Below are 18,458 nucleotides of genomic sequence, written 5' to 3' on the forward strand. Positions count from 1 at the left end.
AGAGTGCGATGCTGAATCCTACGGTGGGCTCTCTCCATGGGGTGGGGCTCAGCACATCCATCTGGGGGTGGGTGGGGGCTCAGGGCTTTGTTCTTGGAGATTCCGTGGCATGCCAGGGTACCCATCTCAGGCTCTGATCCCTTCGCACAGGCTCATCTCTGGGCACAGTTTCCTTTTCTCTGGGCTCTGCTTCAACCTAGTGGATTCTGTTGGGTTCACTGTAAGCACTTAGTTTTTATTCGTGTCCTCATGACCAGTAGGCTAGGCAGGGGCCCAAGATTCCGGAACTACCGAAAAGCAAGAGAGCTGCAGCTCAGTCAGAAAGAACTAAACTAGGTTTGCTTGTGCCTGCTGAAGTTGTTACTCAGAGAGTTCAGGCTGCAAGGGCCAAGAGTTTCTTACGTGGCCTTGATTTTTGCTTTATTCCAGGGTGTGGGGATTTCCTTCAAAGCAGCCTCAGTGAGAAATCTTGAGAGAACCGTACCTCTGTCCTTCATGGGACTCTAAAGCGAGCAGCTGATCTCACTAGTTCCTTCACGGAGTCTCCAAGGGACAGAAAAGAAAGGACCCTTAGCCTCAACAAGGTAGTGCGCATCTGTCATCCTAACATGGAAAGGCTGACGCCAGAGGGCAGATAACAGGTTTGAGGCTAGACTGGCCTACAAAGTGAGACCCTGTCTCAAAAGAAGAGAGGAAAAGAAATAGCAGCTCCTGTAGCACTGGCCTCCGCAGACGAAACAACTTCCTCCCTTTCGTCCCTGCCCACTCCTAGCCCCGCCACACACACGCTGTCTCCAGTTCCTTTCGCAGAGAGCCCCAGCTGTAAATGTGTTAATCAAACAGCACCTTAACGTTTTCCAGATGTCAGATGTGCAGCCCAACAACCCGAGCCTGGTTTTCCATCCCGGCTGGAAGTGGGAGGGTCCTCCTTAACAGGGCAGGCTTGTGGTCCAGAAACTCTCTTACCTTAAACCTTCTTCGTGGTTGTGTGAGCCAAGACACAGGTGACTTTGTTGCCTGCTCATTCGCGGGTTCTAGAATTGTTTTTATCCAGTCTTAGAGCCCCCTGAGGCGCTGGGGGTGGGGGTGGGGGCTATCTGGTGACCACAGTGCTAGCCAAGCCCACTGAAGCTTCGGGTGGGGGGGGGGAGGGGGGGTTGGGAGTAGGGGGAGGGTGGGAGAAGCCTGGACCTTTTCAACCTGGTTGAGAAGCTTAGCCACCAAAAGGTTGGTTTTTTTAGCTGGATGCCCTCGGGAGGCAGAGGCAGAAGGATCGCTGTGAATTTGAGGCCAGCCTGGTCTACATAGTGAGTCCAGGACAGCCAAGGCTACACAGAGAAACCCTTCTAGAAAAGCAAAAAACAAAAACAATCGAAAGGTTGGTGTTTCATTGTAAGAACCGCACCCCACCCCACCCCACCCCAGGTCACAATAAGCCGTGATGGTTTCCTGGTAAGATGTCTTAGGGAGGGACAGACCCCCAGGCATTGTTAGTATTAGCCCCTTTCAGGGCTCATAGCAATGACCAGAGCTTTCCTGGTCTATATTTAGCCTGCAGCTGTCTCAGAAAGGTCTGGGGGTCTGTAGTCTGGCTGCCTGCCTTCCTTCATCTGGGAGCTGGGAGTGCTGACCTCTGTAAGGAGTGGTTTGTCGCCTTGTTTCCCACAGTCAACACAAGGCCCCAGTTCCCTAGGCCGGAAGCATCTCTGCTGGGAGGTGGAAGAGGAAAAGCCATTCAGGCCTGGAATGTGGCCTCTGTGCTGTACTTCCCTGAAGTAGATAGAATTAACAAAGGAAGCCAGTATTCCTGTTCTGTGCCTTCGAGGGAGGGAGGGAGGGTGGGCTAGCCGCTCAGACACAGCTGAAGCTGCAGCACACAGGGCCAACAGGAGCCGCAAGCCACTTGCTTGGGACCTTGCAGGGGCTCAGCTTTCTTTATGACCTCTTTGCAGCTAGCATCATTTGCACCTCGGCTTGGCACCAAAGCTTCCCACGGTTGGTACGGCTCTCTCAGCCATCATCACCTTGGGCCTCTTGTTCTTTTTATGTGGATGGGTCTCCATCTCCCTGAGGCTGCCCTAACCTTTCTTGGGAGTGGGCCATCCCTTCAGAATTCTGGGAACACTCCTTAGCCTCAAGCAAAGATATGTCACCTGGTGGGGAATCTCACTACTTGTTCCTCCTTAGGCCCCACTGGTTTCCTCTGTGGAGGCAGTATCCCTCCCAACGGTCCCCTACCTGGAGGTTGCATCACTCCGAATTGGCACTTGCCGTGGAGGCATCTGAGTTCAGAAAGTTAAGAGTCCAGAAATGACCATCCTAGAGGTTGCTGTGCATGGCCTGAAGAGCCAGTTCTTTGCTATGTAGGCACTGTGCCCTGCTTACCAAACATGTGACTTATGCAAGCCAGGGAGGCTAAGAAGGCGGGGTGGGGGGGGGCAGAGATGTCCTTTGATTTCCCAGCTATGAGGAAGTTTGATTCTGTAACCATGCCTCTGTTCCTAGGCCAGCAATGAGTGCATATTTTTGATGGAACTTAAAAATAACTGGATTAAAGGATCAGGTCACCCGTTACCTGGGGAAAAGCATTTCTAATTTAACTATAGTGGCTGGAGCAGGAAGTAATCTGGGTTATTCAGAACTGAGAAAACCTGGCCATGCACCGGGCACCTGGTTTGAACAATTTGGGTCACCCTGCCTATTTAGGCTGCCAGCCTGGGAGGTGGCGGCGGCCCAGGCACTTATCAAGAGGGTGCGTACCTTCGGACAGTGGGGAAATGAAATAACTATGAGCAGAGCAGACATTCAGACCCTGGGAATTTAGACAACAGCTCCTTTAAAAAAAGATGACTCACTCTTTTCATTTTGTGTGCATGTATGTAAGTTATTGTGTGTGTGTGTGTGTGTGTGTGCGCGCGCGCGCGCGCGCGCGCGCGTGCATGTGTGCATGCGTGCATGCGTGTGTGTGATTGTAGTAGCCCTTGCAGCTAGAAGAGTGTTGTGAGCCACTACATGGGGCCTGGAAAGTCCAACTAGGTCCTCTGCAGGAGCAACAAATGGCTGTCTCTCCAACCCTTCTCTTTTTTAAATATTTAATTCTTAGTCGTGTGTGTGTGTGTGTGTGTGTGTGTGTGTGTGTGTGTGTGTAGAAGTGTATGTACATATGAGTGCAGGTGCCAGAGGAGTCCAGAAGAAGGTGTTGGTTTCTCTGGAGCTGGGGTTACAGGTGGTAATTAAGCCTCCTGGTGTGGGTGCCAGCAACTGCACTCAGCAGCAGCAATCTTTCCACCTCTGGGGAGCTTTATTTTGGCTCGTGCTTAGAAAGGATGCAGTCCATCATGACGGAGATGACATGACGGCAGGGCCAATTTGTATTGACAGCATCATGAGTATGAGGCTACCTGCTCATTTCCGGGCATATGAAGGGCTGGAGAGATGGCTCCGCGGTTAAGAGCTGAGCCTGTTGCTCTTGCAGAGGGCCTGGCTTTAGTTCCCTCAACCTACATGAGAGCTCACAACCATCCACGAGTCCTGTTGGGGGGGGGTTCCAAGGCTCTTTTCTGAACTTTTCAGGCACTTCATGTACGTGGCACACATATATAATGAAGGCAAAAACTCATACAGAGAGAGATGAATGACAGTGCCCACCCGGATTTTTATCTTTTTTTAACAGAAGCACCGACTTTGCTTATCCTTGTAGTGCAGCGCATCTTTCCTCTGTGTGGCCTGCCATGGAAGTTACTTCCTTCTGCTTTTGTTTGTTTGTTTATTTATTTATTTATTTGGTAATGGTGCGCTCAGCGGCAGGCCCAGGTAGAAAGAACATGCCACTGTCCATTGCTGGGGTGAGCCAGCACTATTGTGTTTTCCATGTAAACATAGGCTTCTAGGATCTTCTGTGTTCTGTTGACTATGGTATGGGTAGGAGCTGTGGTCATCTGACCCCTGGGAAGAGGCAGAGACTCTAGTTTAGAGCCCAGAGGGCAAATGCCTGGACTGCAGTGTTCCACCCCCTCTGGAGGGCCCAGCACACAGTGCTCCAGGGGAGAAACAGAGGCTAAGTCTCCAGGGAGACTGCCTTCCATCCAGTCTGGATAAAGGAGGAAGTCAGTGATGTTTGCTTTGAGACTAGCTTTCTCTCTATAGCCCCGATTGTCCTGGAACTCACTCTGTACACGAGGCTGGCCTCGAACTCTTAGATCCACCAGCCTCTGCCTCCTGCGTGCTGGGATTAAAGGCGTGTGCCACCACTACTTGGCTTTGAAGTCAGTGATTTTTAAGACCAAAGTCTTAAGTCTGTGACATTTACCACCTTGATCTCCTCCATTTCTCCAAACTTCTCAAATCTAAGGTCATAAAATAGCGAACTCTGCCTTGCCAACCTAAAATAAGTCTTGGTCCTTCTGTGTGTCAGCTGAGAACACACATGGCAGCACAGCGAAGCTTGCCAGGAGCTCTGACTGATGCGAATTCAGTGGGATGTGGCACTCAGTGTGCCCACAGCACAGGCTGCCTGCTCTGCCTTGTTTGTGCCAATATTTCCACAGCTCCTTAAGCACTGAGGATACACAGGCTTCGTTTCATACAAGTGATCGATCCTTGTGTGGGTGCTTTCTGTGTGCTGGGGATTGAACCGGGGTCTTTCCCTCTGTCGTATTCGGCCACTGAGCTATACCCAAGCATATCTAGTGCATCTTTAGAATTTGACTTTTCTTAAAACAACAACAACAACAACAACACCTCCCAAATTCTGAGTCTTAATCTTGTTTTTAACTAACTGTGTATACTTAAGTATGTTTCTGTGTGGGTACGTGCATGTGAGTGAAGGTGCTCATGGAGGCAGGAAGAAGGTGTCAGGTCCCCTGGGGCTGGAGTTACAAAGCATGGTGAGCTGCTTCACCACAGTAACCGCAAGATGAACTGGGTGGGGTCCTCTGCAAGACCAGTGAGTGCCCCTAACTTCTGAGCCATCTCTCCAGCGACTAGGATTTGAGTGTTCAGGGCATTTTTATGATTTTTTTTTTCTTGCTGGCTTTAGCGACATTTCTCAGTGTTTAGCTTTGAACTAAAATAAGCATATAAAGATGTGAGGCGGGAGAGCGCTTGAGGGAGAAGAGAAGGACTTTTGGTTTGACGGGTCTGAAGCGGATCCTTTAATCTCTTCATGTTACTGCCTTTGTTCTGAAAATCACAATCCAATGCTGTTCTTTTCTGAGGAAAGAAGTTAATATTGGTCATTTGCACGTTGGTGTAAAATTGCTTTAAACTAAACTTTTGTTTTATGTTTGCATTGACCATTTTGCAAATTTTTTGTTTGTTTGGTTTGGTTTGGTTTGGGTTCTTGAGAAAGGGTTTATCTGTGTAGCCTTGACTGTCCTGGGCTTGTTTTTGTAGACTAGGCTGGCCTCAAACACACAGCGATCCTCCTGCCTCTGCCTCCCAAGAGTTGGGATTAAAGGTGTGAGCCACTGAGGCTCTGTGAGGCAAACCAGTTTTGAGTACAAGCAGGGCCAGCAATATCTATCAAATATTTTTTAAGAATTAAATTAGAAAAAGGCATTTAAAATGCATTGTAAAAATTTCAAAATGGGCAGGGTGGTGGTGGTGAGGCAGGTGGTTCTCTGTGAGTTCAAGGCCAGCCTGGTTTGCAAAGCAAGTCCATAATAACCAACACTACGTAGGGAAATCCTGTCTCTAAACCAAACCAAACCAAACCAAACCAAACCAAACCAAACCAAACCAAACCGCCCGACAGAATCCTACTGGCAGACCCAAAATTCACTCCAGGATCTAAATCTTCATTTATCATCTAGGTCAAGAAAGGAGACCCCCGGGACTCAAGTTGTAATTTCTCTTCTGCTGGCAGCTTTAGATTCAAAGGCATTACCTGGTTCTGTTCAGAGCAGGTCTTGAGCCAATTCTAGCACTCACACTGACGTTTATTAAGCAAGCAGTATAAAAAACAAAACCAAAACCAAAAACTGCTATACAATCGTGATCTGGGAATGTCACAGAAGCCTCAGTTTTTAAGGCACCAGAAACATTTCACTTCTCTTCAGGGGGATGTTGTAGCTTTGTATAGGAGGGATTTTTGTTAGCACATTAAACACCCCGTGTCTTCTGAACCTGATGTTCAGAGCCTTTTAGTTCTCAGACCTCAAATACTAACAATGCTGAGACTTTGCAACCAGGAACCAACCTGGGGCCTCCTGCAACGGTTGGGGGAGTCTCCAGTCCCCAGACAGAGGCTCTGTGTACAGATGGAGGCCCCACCCACTTCAGCCATTTATTTTTTATTGATTTTTATTTTATTTTTTTATTAATTAATTTATTCAGATTACAACTCAATTGTTATCACTTGTATCCTCCTGTTCCTCCCTCCTTCTCTCCCTCCCTCCCGCTTTCACCCTATTCCCCTCCCCTAGGTCTAAGACCTAGGGGGAGCTCCCCCCCCCACTCATTATGCTAATAGACAAGCTACTGATGTCACTAACCCGTTTCTCATTTTAATTACTCCAATTAGCAAAACCTCAGGAGTCTGATGGGGTTAAAGGGAGCTGGAAGTGCTGGAGGGAGCCACCTTTAGAGTGTGGGATTTCTGAATCGATCCCAGGTGACCACTCTTATAAAAGTTTCTGTCCTCAGTTGGGATGGCTGCCTGCTTCTGGAATGCAATTTAAATGTGTTTCAGAAGCACACAGCTGCGCTGTATGATATTGCCTTTACCCAAGAATTCCGGAGTAAATTGCAGACATCCTTTGCAGCCGCTGGCTATTCTGGGAAGCCCGTGGGAGGCAGGTGTTAGGTACCGTCTTATTAAGGAGGGTTGGCTGGGGCTGGCAAAAGATTACCTACAAGCCCTTAGCACTCTACTTTTTCTTTGACCTCAGAAAATGCCACTTGGTGGTTTTTCACTCCTCGTCATTACGTTAGAGATCACTTCTGAAAGGGTTTTCCAATCAATGTCACTAACGCGCATTTTATCTGAATCCCGGCTTCAGTTCGCATTATCTGAAGCCTAGAGAAAATTCTGGTCCTTCCCTTATCGTAAAAAGGGAGCAGTAAGCATTAGCTGGCTGCTTTAAACAAGACGTCATATGATGATGTCAAACCTGGACTCCCACAATCTGGATTCCTTAACCCGTTTCCCTTTGCCTGCCACAGTTTGATGGTGGCTTTGATTGTGTCAGGCCTGGGGCAGAAAGGTGACTTCCTCCTGCTGAGAGCCAAAGCTGCTCCTTCACAAAGTGTTGCCTACCTCTCTAGTGCTGGGGTGTGAACGGTTAACACAGCATTGTTGTCTCTTTGAATGCTGCTCTCTGACCCCCCTGGGAAGCCGCTGCTCCCTGAAGGAGATCGAACTGAACATCAGGAAGGAATCTCTTGAGTTTGTGGAAAGAACAAGACTGGACGGTCAGTCCGTAGCTCACAGGAAGGGGAACTCCTTCCTGTTTATGCCTTCCAGTGTTCAGCTTTTGAAAAAGCATTGGAAAGTGATCTTGTCCAGCTATCCTGACAGTCCAAACTTAGATGGGGGGGGGGTGAGGGGGGTAGGGGGGTGGGGGGATGTCTTTGTTTTTCTAGACAGAATCTCTCCATGAAACCTGGCTGTCCTGGTACTCAGTCTGTAGACCATATTGCCCGAGTTCTGGAGTTAAAAGCACGCACCATCACACCTGGCCTCCAAGTCTTGATTTTTAAGCAATGTGTTTTTATCATTTTATGAGGGGCTTTGGGTGCACGAGCCTGGCATTGTGTGTGCCAGGGATCGAACTCAGGTCACCGAGCTTAGCTGCTGCTGCTTTCTCTTGCCTGCCCAGTTAACAGCATCCTTAAGTAGCTTCTGTTGTTTTGAGGCGAGGGCTTGCTCTGTAGCACAGACTGTCCTCAAATTCGTGGCAATCCTCCTGCCTCAGTCTCTCAAGTCCTTAGGTGATAGGAGTGAGCCACTGTGCCCAATTACCATTTGAGTATCTGTTTGTGTGGGTATGCCTGAGAAGTATGTGTCAAAGCCCTGTGTCCTCTGTCCTTTGAGTCGCTTACCGGGATTTAGGGTTCTCAGAGTAGGCTGGGCTGTGTTTAGTAAGTCCGGGCTCCTTCTGCCTCTGCATCCTCAGCACAGAGACTACAAACACATGATACCACAGCCGGCTTTTAACGTGGGTTTGGGGGATTGAACTGAGGTCCTCATGCAACCGCTATGCTGATGGAGCCATTTCAAACCCCTATCTTTTCCCCCCTTAAATCTCCCTCTTACAGAAGATACAGTACTTGTCATTTTTAACTCAAAGGCCATTTTTTTTTTGACATGGCAAAAATATACCGTCAAAATGTTCTTTTCAGATTTTTCAACGTTTCATATCCAGTTGTTTTTAGTTCGTGAAGTATTTCTTTGTGAACTGGATGCTTTTTTTTTGAGTTCTTGAAAGACCTGTCAGTGCATCAGCTTGGCACAAGTGAGCTGTGAAGTGCTTAGAAGTGGTTACAGCGGGAGCCAAAAAGCCAGTTTTTTTGAAAGTGCTGAGGAAGATGGCAGTCCTACTTTAGAGACCAATGGGATGCCAGGACAGTCAAGGGTTTCGTTTGGCCTGACTCTAATCAAACTGGAATAAACCTGTGCTCCTGGACGGTGTGGGAAATCCAGCTTTTACAGGGCAGAGCTTGTCACCCAGAGCTTAAGGTTGCAACTCATTTCATCAGACTTTGCAAAATAGGTTTCCTGTCCGTTTAATGAGTGTATCAGGGAGTAAATGCCGTTTGATTTCTCTTCCTTTATATTATAGCATTTTCCTTCTCAGTTATTGAGGGTCTTCAGTAGAACAGTAATCTTTTTCTCTTAACTTTACTGTGTTCTCATGAGCTTCCTTTTACTTTTCGCCATTTCTTCTGAAAGTTAAAGAGAAGGGATATTCTGCTTTTTCTGTGGTTTCTTCTGGCTAGAGGAGGCTGAAACTAGTGATAGAAGGACTCTTGCTTTCTATGACCTTCCCTTGCTGGTGTGCTGCTTCTGTTGATCACGGAGCAAACAGCTTTGGGCTAGGTTTACCTGACTTGAGTGGCTACCAATATGTTTCTGCACTGACATTTTCTGGTTTTGTTTTGTTTTGTTTTACGAGACAGGGTTTCTCTGCATAGCCTGGCTGTTCTGGACTCACTTTGTAGACCAAGCTGGCCTCGAACACACAGAGATCTGCCTGCCTCTGCCTACTGAGTGCTGGGATTAAAGGCGTGCAACTCTACTCCCAGGCTGTAATTTTTGTTTTAACTCCAACCTCCCATGCATGCTGGACAAGGCCTCATCCTCAGTGTGTTTCTGTAACTCTTAATGACATCCACCTTATGAAACTCAGTTTCCTTTTGCTGGCTTTAACATGTCAGTGAATGGCCAAGGATGGAACTTGATGGTAGCCAAGGCAAAGCTCCCACCAGCATAAAGTAAAATACAGTAAAACCTCTACCAATGGGCTTCTCTATTTCATTCTGAAGATGAAAAAACCACTAGTTCATGGCACTGAAAGTGGTGGTGTGTGCTTTTAGTCCCAGTGTTTTAACGCTGGGGCTGGAGAGGTGACCCATGATTAATGGTACTCACTGCTCTTGCAGAGGACCTGGGTTGGATTCCCAGCAGGGATCTGGAGGTTCACAATGGTCCATGTCTCTGGTTTCAGGGGACCTGACACCATCTTCTGGCCTCCACACTCATGGTGTACACATTCATAGTGCACATGAACTCACATGCAAATACAAATAAATAGTTTTGTATTAGATCCTGTCCAGTCATACCAGATATATTGTAAGCAGGAAAGCAAAGCTAACCAAGTTCAAAATTCACTTCTGGAACTCTCTGAGATAAACTAGAGTCCAGTGATGTGATTAATCCTGGTTCATTTTGGTGTTGTTGGTATTTTTATTTATTTATTTATTTGTGTGTGTGTGTGTGTGTGTGTGTGTGTGTGTGTGTGTGTGTGTGTGTGTAGCTGTAGCTGTTCTAGAAGTAACTGTGTAGACCAGGCTGGTCTTGAACTCAGAGATCAGCCTGTCTCTGCGCCCCAAGTGCTGTGATTAATGCTGTATGACACTATGGCTAGCTGAAGTGTATGTATGTATAATTTTTAAAACTAATTTTGATAGATAGTAAAAAACAAAAACAAAAACAAACTTGAAGTACCCGATAAGTAGGCAGATAACAAGACTACAGACTAGACAACCGAGAGGCAAATGTAATGCATTGAAAACGTTAAGGTCCCATTTTCTGAGTTGGGTGGTGGTGGTGGTGGTGCATATTTTTAATTCCAGCACTCAGGAGGCAGAGGCAGGTGGATCTCTCTGTGAGTTTGAGGACAGCCTGGTCTACAGAGCAAGTCCCAGGCCAGACAGGGATACACAAAGAGATGCTATCTCAAAAAAACATTTTAGAAACTGGAGGGGGCCTTGCCATTGGCCACCAACTCTTCAAAGCTCTAGGTAGCTAAGGCAGGTTGTGTTACACTGTCCTGGAGAACATAACTGTGCAGTTCGGCGTCCTTGCTCATGATGTTTGCACTGTATACGGTCAATTCCAGCCATAGCAGTGGGGAGCTGTTGCTTGAGAGAAGCCCCTAGTGGGGGTCTACTGTTCACCAGTCTATATAATGGAAAGAGTCCCTAACATTTTTTTGTCTAAAGAATAGTAGCATTACATCTGGCCATGAATCATATGTCTTAAAAAGAAAAATAGTTCTGCAGGAAGGCCTTCTTTACTACACGTGGGGTGGGTGCCAGGAAATAGTGTCGTCAGATGCCTGTGACAGTTTGTGGTGGCTGTACATTAACTATGTGATGTCTTCTACTTTAGTTTTTTTTAAATTCATTTTACATTTGTATTTGTGTGTGCGTGTGCATGCGTGTGTGTGTGTGTGTGTGTGTGTGCGCGTGTGTGCTGAGCCTGTTTGCTATTCCATACAACATTCCTCCAGCCAAGGAACTCAGTTCACTGTCAAGAAGTACATCAGGAACCATGGAGGATGCTGGCTAATGGCTGGTTCAAAGCCTGGTTTATTCTCAACTGGCTTTCATAATTCAGGCCCATCTGCCTAGGATTAGTAATGTCTACAGTGAGTTGGGCCTCCTACACCAGTTAACCAACAAGCTAACCCCATGCCCACAGGCTTCTAGTGTAGTTCTCTCAGGATGATTCGAGGCTCTGTCAAGTTGATACCTAAAGCTAACCAGGAGAGTTAGACACACGTCACCACACAGAATGGATATTTAACCGATTGTTAGAAAGGAGATCTTTCCACTCCAAAGTACCCGCCACTGTACTTTCCTGTTTCCTTTCTGTTATTAATGAGTGGCTTTCTTGCTTTGCATCTATATGCATTCAATCTTATGTTTTCTTATGGACTTTTTTTCCTCTTTATTTTCTAGAAGGCTCCCCAGCTTTCTGAGGATGCTAGCCATCTGAGAAGCAAGCAAGACAAGTGTGGTGACAGTCGCCCAGAGCCTGCTGACAGCTCTCTCTCTCCGGATCACAAAAACATGGAAATTGGGGTATCCGTGGCAGAATGTAAAAGCGTACCTGGAATCACCTCTGCCCCCCATTCCAAGGAACGCTCCTCCCCTTTCTATTCACCCTCACATAATGGCCTCCTCGCTGATCACCACGAGTCCTTAGATAATGATGTCGCCAGAGAGATCCGGTATCTAGATGAGGTGCTGGAGGCCAACTGCTGTGATTCTTCTGTGGATGGAACTTACAACGGAATCTCCTCCCCAGAGCCTGGTGCAGCCGTACTGGCGAGCAGCCTAGGCTCACCTGCCCACACAGCCACCCAGGCAGAACCCACTGAGAAAGCATCTGGCAGGCCGGTGCCTCCTTACATTGAGCTCAGCAGGAGCCCCTCTGACACCATGGCTGAAGGAGAAAGAACCAATGGACACTCCACTGGCCAGTCCCACGACACGCTGGGGGACAGCCTGCAGGCACCCGCCAGCCCCAGTTCCTCTACCAGCTCCCATTGCTCCTCCCGAGACGGGGAGTTCACACTCACCACGCTTAAGAAGGAGGCCAAGTTCGAGCTTCGTGCCTTCCACGAGGACAAGAAGCCCTCTAAGCTCTTTGAAGAGGATGATCGCGAGAAGGAACAATTCTGCATCCGGAAAGTGAGGCCCTCTGAGGAGATGCTAGAGTTGGAGAAAGAGCGGAGGGAGCTCATTCGGAGTCAGGCTGTGAAGAAGAACCCTGGCATTGCCACCAAGTGGTGGAATCCCCCCCAGGAAAAGACTATCGAGGAACAGCTGGACGAGGAACATCTGGAGTCGCACAGAAAGTATAAGGAGCGCAAAGAGAGGAGGGCACAGCAGGAACAGCTGCAGTTGCAGCAGCAGCAGCAGCAGCAACAGCAACAGCTACAGCAGCAACAGCAACAGCTACAGCAGCAACAGCAACAGCAGCAGCAGTCCCCGCCCCAGCTCTGCACAGCCCCAGCTTCTCATGAACATCTGGATGGCACCGAGCACACCAAGGAGGATGTCGTCACCGAGCAGATTGACTTCTCCGCTGCCCGCAAGCAGTTCCAGCAGATGGAGAATCCCAGGCAAACATTGGCCAAGGGCCAGAGCACACCAAGGCTGTTCTCCATCAAGCCTTTCTACAGACCTCTTGGATCCATCAACTCGGACAAGCCGCCGACCATCTTGCGGCCAGCTACTATCGGGGGAACTCCGGAAGACAGTGGTACACAGGCAGCCAAGGGGCAGAAAGCGCCCTGTGTGTCTGAGAGCCAGTCTGCTGGAGCAGGTGCAACTAGCACTAACACTCAGGGAAAGGAAGGGTTGTACAGTGAGCCTTCCAAGCGCGGGCCCTTATCTAAACTGTGGGCAGAGGACGGCGAGTTCACGAGTGCCCGGGCTGTCCTTACGGTAGTCAAGGATGAAGATCACGGAATTTTGGATCAGTTTTCCAGATCGGTCAATGTGTCCTTGACCCAAGAGGAGCTGGATTCCGGTTTGGATGAGTTGTCAGTGAGGTCTCAGGACACCACTGTCCTGGAGACTCTGTCCAATGACTTCAGTATGGACAACATCAGTGACAGTGGGGCTTCCAACGAGACACCCAGTGCCCTTCAGGAAAACTCGCTGGCTGATTTCTCTCTGCCTCAGACTCCCCAAACAGATAACCCGTCAGAGGGCCGAGAAGGGGTCTCCAAGTCATTCAGCGACCATGGTTTCTATTCTCCTTCCTCCACACTGGGAGATTCCCCATCAGTTGATGACCCCTTGGAATATCAGGCTGGGCTCCTGGTGCAGAGTGTTATTCAACAAGCCATCGCTGAGCAGGTGGATAAAGCTGAGCCACACAGCAGCAAGCAGGGATCAGAACAGCAGGGGCCTGAAGCAACAACGGAGGAAGCTGGAAGCCAGGCTCCTGCCTCCGAGAAGCCCCAGGCCATGTTTGCACCACCTCAGGTGTCCTCTCCTGTTCAAGAGAAAAGGGATGTATTACCAAAGATCCTCCCTGCGGAGGACAGGGCACTCAGGGAAAAGGGGCCCTCCCAGCCACCGACAGCTGCGCAGCCCAGCGGTCCAGTCAATATGGAAGAGACCAGGCCTGAAGGAGGCTATTTCAGCAAGTACTCAGAGGCAGCCGAGCTGAGAAGCACAGCCTCCCTCCTGGCTACTCAAGAGTCTGACGTCATGGTTGGGCCCTTCAAACTGAGGTCAAGGAAGCAGCGGACTTTGTCCATGATTGAAGAAGAGATCCGTGCAGCCCAGGAAAGGGAAGAGGAGTTGAAACGGCAGAGACAAGTGGCACAGAGCACCCCGAGTCCCAGGGCCAAGAACACCCCATCGCTGCCTTCTAGAACCACCTGCTACAAAACTGCTCCAGGTGAGTGACAGTTGTATCCTGTTCCCGGGTGTCCCAGAAAGCGACTCCTGCTTTCAGGGTTCTGTGTGGAGCCTCCCCTATGCCTGTGGCAGGAGGGTTTCATCAGCAGAGGTGTTAGCATGTCCCCTGGGAGGACGCCAAGCCTGGGTAGTGCTTGCTATTTCTTAGTTGATACAATGGCTCCTTGCCTCTCAGTCTGCCTTGTGTTGATTTATTGTACAGGGTCTTCCCTCCCTACCCTCTTTGAGGGCTGCTTCTAGGCCAAGTGTGGCATAGGTGTTGCCAGAGTGGGGCTATTTGGCATCTGTGTCTTCAAGTCAGCAACTGAACCTATAAAAGCTGTAGTTAAATTAAATCTATTTCATTTAGAGGATGCGTTCTTCTAACCCCTTTTGGGATGCTGGCTTTCTTCCCAGAAGTGATGATCTTAATTCAGGGTTGCCGACGGCGGATAGTCTGCCCATTTTCTTTATGGTTGGGTTTGGCTCCCTTGATGTGATCACAAACCAGTTACAGCCATACAATGAGAGACTGCTTTTATGGTAGTGATCCAATGAGATGCTGTCCAGTGATGTCACAGCCATCCTGGTTTCTAAGTCAGCTTCGTGATGATTACCTCATGAGGTTGCCTAACAATGCCTTCCCCAGACATTATCTCAGACTGTATCCTTGACCTCATCCTATACATGTGTATACTTTGGAATTAGGACATTTCCATCCATTCTTGTCCGTAAAAAAAAAAAAAAAAAAAAAAAAGCAAAGTTACTACAAGCAAAACGGCCATATTTATTCTCCTTCCATTGTGCGGGCAGCCCCTTTCTTAAGTTGTTGGTATAGATGGTTGATACCCGCTAGGGCAATGCTGTGGATGCCACTGTGGCTAGCAATGTGACCAGAAGTTTTTCTTTCCTGTGTGGATAGGATAGCAACTGGGGCTCTGCTCATCTTGTCTTGGAGACCGTCTTCCTCTGGGTGTAGTCAGAGCTAGCCCATGCATTGTCATGGCTCACGCTGAGATAGGTGAGAGGCTTAGAAGAAAGTACTGGGAAAACATTTGATATCATCCTGAAACCCAAATGTGGGGTTGTGTGATTTATAGTGGATTTACAGGGTGGAGAAACTGATCCTTCGTCAAAGATACTTTAAGAAGCATTACCTTAAAGTGTGACCGTTGCTGTCTAACGTGGTTCATTTAAAGCTCAATCCCTCACGCTGATGCTTGACCTCCATCAAATCTACACTGGTGCAGGTGATTCTTCACTCTTAACTATTTTGTTGGGTTTTTTTTTCTTTCTTTCTTTTTTTCTTTCAAAACAGGGCTTCTCTGTGTAGCCTTGGCTGGCCTGGAACTCTTTTTTTTTTGTAGACCAGGCTGGCGTCAAGCTCACAGAGATTCACCTGCCTCTGCTTTCTGAGTGCTGGGATTAAGGGTGTGCGCCACCACACCTGGCTCATTATTAACTTTTAAAATTTGAGGCAAGCTCAAACCTAAAGGACAGCTCCCGCAGCGGGCTGTGTGAGAACCACTTGACACCATCATGTCCTTCTGCCTGAGCTCTGTAACACTCCCTCACATTGGGTCTTGGGGTGTTTCACGTGAATACATCGCCTCACCTTTGGGAGGGGAAGTACTGCTGAATTGATGCCTTGTCTTCACAGTGTCTAAGCAAAGAGTACATCTGGGATGAACATACCTCAGTGTTGTCCATTTAGTATTACCTTTGATCACTTTATTAAGGAGTTTGTATGGCTTCTCACAGAGAAACCACACTTTTCATTTTGTAGTTAATGCATATTTTGTTTACACACACACTCAGCTATGGCTTCTTTATCCCAAGCCTTTATCAGATTCTAAGTCTAGGATTACTTTACATCGATACGGTCTCATGGAATTCCATTACATTCAATCATTTGTTATCATTTATCTTGCTGTTTTTCTTCTCCATTTGTTTAGTCATAGCTGTGGGAATTCCCTCCAGCTCAGTTTTGTATCTTTATGAGAAGCAGTTGTCCTTATTCTTTGTTAGTGCGTGATGTTCCATTTCATCCTGTCCTTTCCAGGCCTTGACATCAGTCTTACTTCCTAAGAGCAAAGAGTGTTTATTCTCTTCCTGCGGAATAGGAAGTGTGCACCAAAACTGGCACGCGCATTAGTGTTGGACTGTTAGTGCTCACAGGCAGCCTGAATGAACAGAGTTGGAGATTAAACATATCTACATGTATGTCTATCCATCTGTCTGTCTGTCTGTCTACCTATTCTATCTTTCTATCTACCTACGTATCTTCTATCTTTCATCTATCTATCTTGGAAACCATGGGTTCAGGCATATCTTTTTCAAAAATTGGTGTGTGTGTGTGTGTGTGAGAGAGAGAGAGAGAGAGAGAAAGAGAGAAAGAAAGGGAGAGAGAGAGGGGGGGAGGGAGAGAGAGGGAGAGAGAGAATGTGCATATGTCATGGTGCGCATTTAGAGGTCAGTGGATGCCTTTGGGAATCTGTTCTCACCTTCCACCGTGCTGAGCAGGCTCTTTTCTCTGTTCCTGTGCTGTGTACCTCAGGCTAGCCAGTCTGTAGGTTCTACAAAATGTTTCTTCCCTTTTTATATCCTTGATAACCTCAATATGTTGTTTGACCTCTCTAGCCTCACTCTGTAACGGAACTCCTGTCTTCTTCATTAAATTATGCACCAGTATTCATTTCTAGGTGGATACTGTCCCCTCCCCTACTCTCTTTACCTCTCTTGGCCCAGCATCCTATGCATGTCACCGCTGTCCCTCTCCACCTTGCTCTCACTCTCCCACACTCCATAGGCCACTGTGACTCCTCCCAACCCTCGGCAGGCATCACGGTTTTTAGCTCCACCTAATGACTCTTGGACTGAATTGTTCCGGAAGGAAAAGGAAGGGAGGTGGAGGAGGAAGAACATAGAGACTTCCTTGATGGGTTTTTAATTTCTCCAGGTCACAGGCCAGAGCCGGCTGAGTGCTTAAGGCACGGAAACTGCCAGGGAAAGTTTTTGCCCTGTGGTGAGCCATAAGAACTTGGCTTTTCCTGACAAGTCTCAGTTGTCAAGTGAACTTGACATTGTTTAGGGCTGGAGCTGGCTTGGCACAGAGATGGCAGTTGAGCATCTTGCCCCGAAGAAGTCTTTGTATCACGTGATTGCAGCCTCAGGTTGGGAACTATTGTACAAGCAAGCGATGGTGATGCCCGGAAGTTGGCAGCCTCACTGATGGAGGAACATTCTGTGGGCATCATGGCTCCTTCTGCTTACAGGGAAGCCATGGTTCCCTCACAACTACCACTTATAGCCACCTCTGCCCACAACACTTACCCCCTCCTCCAATTGCATTATTTCATTATAGAACTTTTTCTAAAGTCCATATAGTTGATGGACAGTTTGGACTATTTGGTCCACTGTGACAAAATAAATAGAAATTTATTTCCCACAGCTTTAGAGATTGGGATGTCCAAGATTAAGGTTCTAGCAAAGACCAATATCTTAGCTTATAGCCAGAACCTTCTCTTGATGGCCTCACATGGTGGGAAGGAAGAAGACAGCTAGATCCCTGTGGCCTCTTTCATAAGGACCGAATCTCATCCACGTTGACTCAGACCTCATGGTCTTTTCACTTCCCCAAAGCTCCCTCCTAATAGCATACATTGGCAATACATTTTAATATATGCACGAGGATCCCAAACACCAGACCATAGCAGGAGGGTATTTTGGTTTCTCCACTCAGTCTCAGTCTCTTAAAGGAATCCTTCACCATATTGCCCCCAGCTTTCCTTCTGCCACATGGACAGTTGTTCAATGTAAGGACTAAGTCTACTTCCCCCAGCTGACGTGCCTGTCAGGCTTCCCTACCAGGATAGGATTTGCTCTACAAGAGTCTCAGCCTTTCCCCATTGGCCTAAAGCTACTTGGCCGGTCCCAGCATCCTTGGACCCTCCTTCTGTGGGAATGTTCATCTCTGTACCCATGTCGGAGCCACACAGCCTTCGTTTTAGTCCTTTGCAGATGACAGTAACTGCCAGGCACAATGCATCTTTAATGTCAGCAGTCAGGAAGCAGAGGCAGGCAGATCCAATTAGAGGCCAGCCTGGTCTACATAGTGAGTTCTAGGACATCCAGGGCTGTGCTGTGTGGGTAGACACTGTCTCAAAAAACAAACAAAAACAAAACAAAAGTAGAAAGAAAGAAAGAAAGAAAGGAAGGAAGAAAGAAGGAGAAAAGAAAGAAAGAAGAAAAGATTGTAATTTACCTGTCTTGGTCTTGTTGTCACATTTAACACAGTCGTAATATGATACGCATAGACCCCGTTCTTTCATATTTCTATTCAGAATATGCAGAAAAGACACCACAGCTTCCTAGGATTACAGCACGGAGAGAGGGAGCGAAATTAAAAGTCAGTAGAAAAATCATGTTTCTTTCTTTCCATGCCTGGAAACCTCTGGGGCATTGGTTGGCCAGCTGGCCTCTTCGTTTGTGGTCCTGAAGGAAGCTGACACATTATTACCCTGACAACTTGTGTGTTAGAACTTCTGGCTCCAGCATGGGTCTCATGAAAGAAATATTACTGGGTTTCTTCT

At 47.8% G+C, this 18,458-nt stretch overlaps 1 protein-coding gene across 10 annotated transcripts in view; it reads left to right on the top strand.

Annotated features, from left to right (window-relative positions):
* The window catches only part of PALM2AKAP2 (PALM2 and AKAP2 fusion), a 463,139-nt gene that overhangs the window by 421,264 nt on the left and 23,417 nt on the right, over positions 1-18,458 (top strand). For 9 of the 10 annotated variants that reach the window (XM_084781901.1, XM_084781897.1, XM_084781900.1 and 6 more), the window contains one exon: positions 11,407-13,867. In XM_084781901.1, the coding sequence (XP_084638027.1) occupies positions 11,407-13,867 (2,461 nt within the window). Of the gene's footprint in view, positions 1-459; positions 585-11,406; positions 13,868-18,458 lie in introns of those variants that run through there. The other variant, XM_084781898.1, reaches the window with a different exon arrangement.

This window comes from Acomys minous (assembly GCF_964271855.1).
Source record: "Acomys minous genome assembly, chromosome: 1".
Taxonomy (NCBI): Eukaryota; Metazoa; Chordata; class Mammalia; order Rodentia; family Muridae; genus Acomys; species Acomys minous.